General features: G+C 31.6%; 1 protein-coding gene across 1 annotated transcript; it reads left to right on the top strand.

Moving 5' to 3' along the window:
• The first annotated feature begins 2,793 nt into the window (after nucleotides 1-2,793).
• LOC105625891 (peptidylglycine alpha-hydroxylating monooxygenase) lies at nucleotides 2,794-4,175 on the top strand. The gene is made up of 3 exons (XM_012207202.1): nucleotides 2,794-2,910; nucleotides 3,217-3,432; nucleotides 3,507-4,175. The coding sequence occupies exons 1-3, from the start codon at nucleotides 2,794-2,796 to the stop codon at nucleotides 4,173-4,175; spliced, it is 1,002 nt and encodes a 333-aa protein (XP_012062592.1).
• The last annotated feature ends 536 nt before the right edge of the window (nucleotides 4,176-4,711 follow it).

Here is a 4,711-nt window from a genome sequence, read left to right as displayed (position 1 = left end):
TGGTTCTTAAAACTGTCGACCGCACCTCCGTTAGATTCTTCAACTCGCCTGCTGCACTTTCACCGGTCATTTATTTTCCAAAAACGTACGCTGGCTGTCGGCATACTTTTAACGACTATCGATTCAACGACAATAGAAACGACATAAAAATAATATAAAATTCAAAATGACGAAATTTGTAATTGATCCAAGAAATGAGAGAACGTCACATTTCAATTAATTTTCACCATTATTAGAAGTTAATAACTATTTATTTTCAAAAATGTCCAATTCATTAAGATTCAAATATGTAATTATTCAGAAAATTACTTATATAATATTTGTAACATTTTTATAAATTAATTTTTGAAATCAATAATTAATGATTTTAATATACACGTATATAATTTTTTCATAATTCTGCCGTTTTTTAACTTTCAACACTCAACACCTTGTATATTCATAATTAAGAGCTACAGTCAATTTTTGTGACAACAAAAACTATTCAAAATTGATATAAAATAATACAAAAAAGGTTTTTTATTATTTATTTTCTTTTCTAACGCATGAAGAGAGAATTTTTTTCAATCACGATTGTAATATCAGAATTATTGACGTTTATTTTTCACGATGAATAAAATAAACTCGATAATAAAAATACAACATAAAAATACAAAATCTAAATAATGGTTGCAAAGTTTATTCGGTAACATATAACTGCACGTGAAAGGTATATATCGCTAACAATTCTGTACAATGTGAGCACACAAAACGGGAGCACACAGTAAGATAATCGATTAGTCAATTCCCGCAGCTCCACTTAGGTTAATTAATTCCTCTTGTCGTTTAAACATACCATCTATCGCTTATAAATAGCTGAACTTCGTGATCAATCCTCTCATCAAGTTCCACGAATGTAATTTCGTAATCGGTAAATAAGATCAGTGTATAACGGTTAATCGAGGGTCAGCTAATTTACTATCACGGTCCATGCATGAACGTTAAGACATAACAACAGCTTAGCGCGGTTAAATATATCGGGCTCACCGTGAAACTGTATTAATTCGACGGCTTTTCGTCGATCGATCGACGGTAGGAAGTTCCGAGAAAATACGAGCGAGAGGCGAGCAAGATTGTTATAGAAAGCGCGCACGATAAATCTGACGTAAAACCGCGCAAGACGTGCTTTATTGCAATATTAAAAATCTTGACGAGACTACCTTTCTCTTGATGGACCCTTTATGTTTAATGAAACCGCGAATTGCATATAACAAATGTCCGTACTTAGTTTAAATCGCGAAATTCACGATTCGTTTTCACATGCAGATCTATTAAAATTGTCATTATATTGCTTGCTGAATCTTCAGTCTTTCATTCGTGTTTTATTCTTTTTTACTAATACATTCCTTTGTGATGGAATAAAAGATAGTTAAGTCTAAATGAATTATTTTAAGCAATAAAAAGTGTTATGTTACGTCACGTAAGATAGATCGACAAATATAAAATTAATTTCAAAATGCTCTGGCGAGATAAAAACAGAATACTGAGTGCAGAACATCTAGAAACAGAACGAGGTATATCAGTACAGTCAATATGTAGTATGCGTACACGTGATGAACAGAATAACGCTGCAATACAATTTGCCGGTACATATGCATATGCAAACAAAAAACAGTCAATTGTATATGTAGCAGCCAAGAGAACTTTATTAACATCGGACCATGTATGTGATACAATATCGTTCGTATCGTGCAGTTCGTTGTAGATACTGCTGCATTCAATTACGAGAGTGCATCAGTAGGTCGACGTGCTTCGCAGGAAATGTCCGAGGCGCGATCGGTGCACTTTACAAACGCGTGAAATTATATTAATTAGTTAGAAATTTCGTTTTAGGCAATTCTGTCAATTGAAATAGAGTGTGTTAGCTGCAAAAAAATTCCCCGAGAGTTCCTCGAGATATCCTAGGTTCAAACTACAGATAAGATTAGAGAATTTTTTATAATAAAAATGATAAATAATTATATTAAAATGAATTTTAGAATGTAAATAATGTAAACGTTATATAATATGTATATCGTAAATTCGTAAAAAACAAGAACTCTACGAGATTATATTTATTTTTTTCTACAATTGAGCCGCGAAATCAGGATAATACAGAAAAGGCTGACTACAATTTATTAACAATGAACTTTCGTTGCACGTTGTTTTTTGCTGTCACTTCTATTTTTTAAATAAAAACTTGCGAAACATACTATAATATATGCATGAACATACACGGACGTATATATGCCATACTTATTGATAATCGATTATTGACATTTCGCATCCAGAAAAAATTATTTAAAAAATAATATTTTTAAAGAGACATCAATCGCATAATTTAGACATAAAATTTTGAAAACTATTCCAAATACAGAGAAAATTACATAAAAATCCCTGATCTTTAAAAGTAAAAAAAAAATTCTTCGAAAATTCTAGGTTTTTTAGGTTTTTTTTTTCCAGGTAGTAAACATCCTGATTCTTAATTAATCATTGAATGTAATTAATAAGAATAATAATTGTCGAATAAAGCCCTGTTGGTATCGTATATTAAGTCAATCGGACATGACAAAGTGTATGTACGTGTTCCCGTAAGATGTCACTACTATCATGGAATATGCAATTCCAAAAATATCCATTTGCTATTTGCGTCATTCGGCTCGGTTTAGGTTGAGCTAGGTGTCATATCGACCGACCTGTAGCATTTGACAGGTGGTACACACCTTGTCATAGCATTGATAAAAGCCGATGTGTGGAAAAGGCTAACGCTCGAAAATGTTACAGAAACCTGTGTTTACGTGCTTCTTTGCGTTCGTGATTTTTTTTAAATTCACGTACTGTTATGATGTCAAGAGATACTCGTTGCTAATGCCAAACGTGAAGCCGAACACGGTAAGTATATCTTTTAGTTTTTTGTTATAACGTACGAATAACACATACATATACGACTGAATATATGACATAATACAATGTAATTATGTGATAACATATTGCTTTTGCTACATATAAAAATAAAGTGTACAAAAGTCAAACAAGTAACACTCTTTTTGCAAATACATTACATTTAATTTTAATTTCGTTTTTAAGAAAATTTATACCATTTATAGTGCTAGTTTATAATACAATAATCTTTTAATTTTTAAATATAATCTTTTTAATATAATAATAAAAATTATATCTGATACATTTTGTTTACAGCCTGAGTTATATTTATGCACTCCAGTTAGGATAGACTATGCAAAAAATTATTATATTATTGGTTTTGAACCAAATGCAACAATGGAAACAGCTCACCATATGCTTATCTATGGTTGCACCAAACCGGGTAGCTCAAAACCAATTTGGAATTGTGGAGAAATGGCGAATGCTGGACATTTGGCAGATACTGCACCCGCTTGTAAAGAAGGAACTCAGGTAATATTAAGATCACCAAATATATTTTACAAATATATTTTAGATATTAATGAAAAAAATTCGTTTGTTTGTAGATCATTTATGCATGGGCAAGAGATGCTCCTAAATTAGATCTACCAGAGGGAGTGGGGTTTAAAGTAGGCGGCGATTCTCCCATAAAATATATTGTGTTACAAGTACATTATGCACATATTGACCGCTTTAAGGATGGCAGGACAGATGACTCAGGTGTATTTCTGCATTATACAACACAAACAATGGACAAACTAGCTGGAGTTATTTTGCTAGGGACAAGTGGAGTCATACCACCTAGATCAACAGTACATATGGAATCATCTTGTCCTATAATAGAGAAGAAAACTATCTATCCATTCGCATATAGAACGCATACGCATTCGCTTGGAAAAGTCGTTTCTGGCTATGTAGTAAAGCCGAATGACAAGTGGATTGAACTTGGAAAGAGAGATCCACTGACTCCTCAGATGTTTTATCCTGTTACCAATAAAGTTTCAATTACGTATGGTGATAAATTAGCTGCTCGTTGTACAATGCAAAGTACGCGCGATAGAACTACGTTTATAGGTGGAACGAATGAAGATGAAATGTGTAATATGTATATTATGTATTATGTCAAGGAAGGCACTCCGCTTGAACGGAAATATTGCTTCACCGCAGGGCCTCCTTTATATTATTGGAAGCAAGAATTAAATAATATTCCTGACAAAGAGGCATCTAAGTTATAAAAAGGTAAAGAGTGTTTGGCATAAATAGATCGATTCTATATTATCATAGAGAATTAGACAAAATCTAAACGTTTCTGCAGATTACGTGTTTGAATGCATTTGAATCTAATTCGTTAATGAGATAGGGCCCACATTTGGGGACCAAATCGTCCTAATATAATTTATGGCAGATCTTTTATAGTAACTTATTTGTTTATTATTTTAATGTATCTTTTACCTATTCAATTTATTCTATCGTTATTATTTGTTCAATTTTGTAAAATAACTTGAAACTGTTGTTATCTCAAAATGAATGTCTACCATTTATCCAGCATACGCACAAATTCCAAATTAATTTCTAATCCAATTAATTAATTTCAAATTAATTTTATATATTTTTAAGTGATTACAAATATTTTGTGAATACTGTAATCAGGGTACATTGTACTTACTTTACTCAAATTTTCTTAAGGACTCGATATCAATTTATATCTTAGAATACTTCTTCTTGTCAATTTTATAAATGTGACATATGATCATTCAAATTATTATATTGT

This window comes from Atta cephalotes (genome assembly GCF_000143395.1).
Source record: "Atta cephalotes unplaced genomic scaffold scaffold00004, whole genome shotgun sequence".
In the NCBI taxonomy this organism is placed as follows: domain Eukaryota; kingdom Metazoa; phylum Arthropoda; class Insecta; order Hymenoptera; family Formicidae; genus Atta; species Atta cephalotes.
The sequence above is the reverse complement of the archived record's forward strand: the minus strand, read 5'-3'. Positions and strand labels throughout refer to the sequence as shown.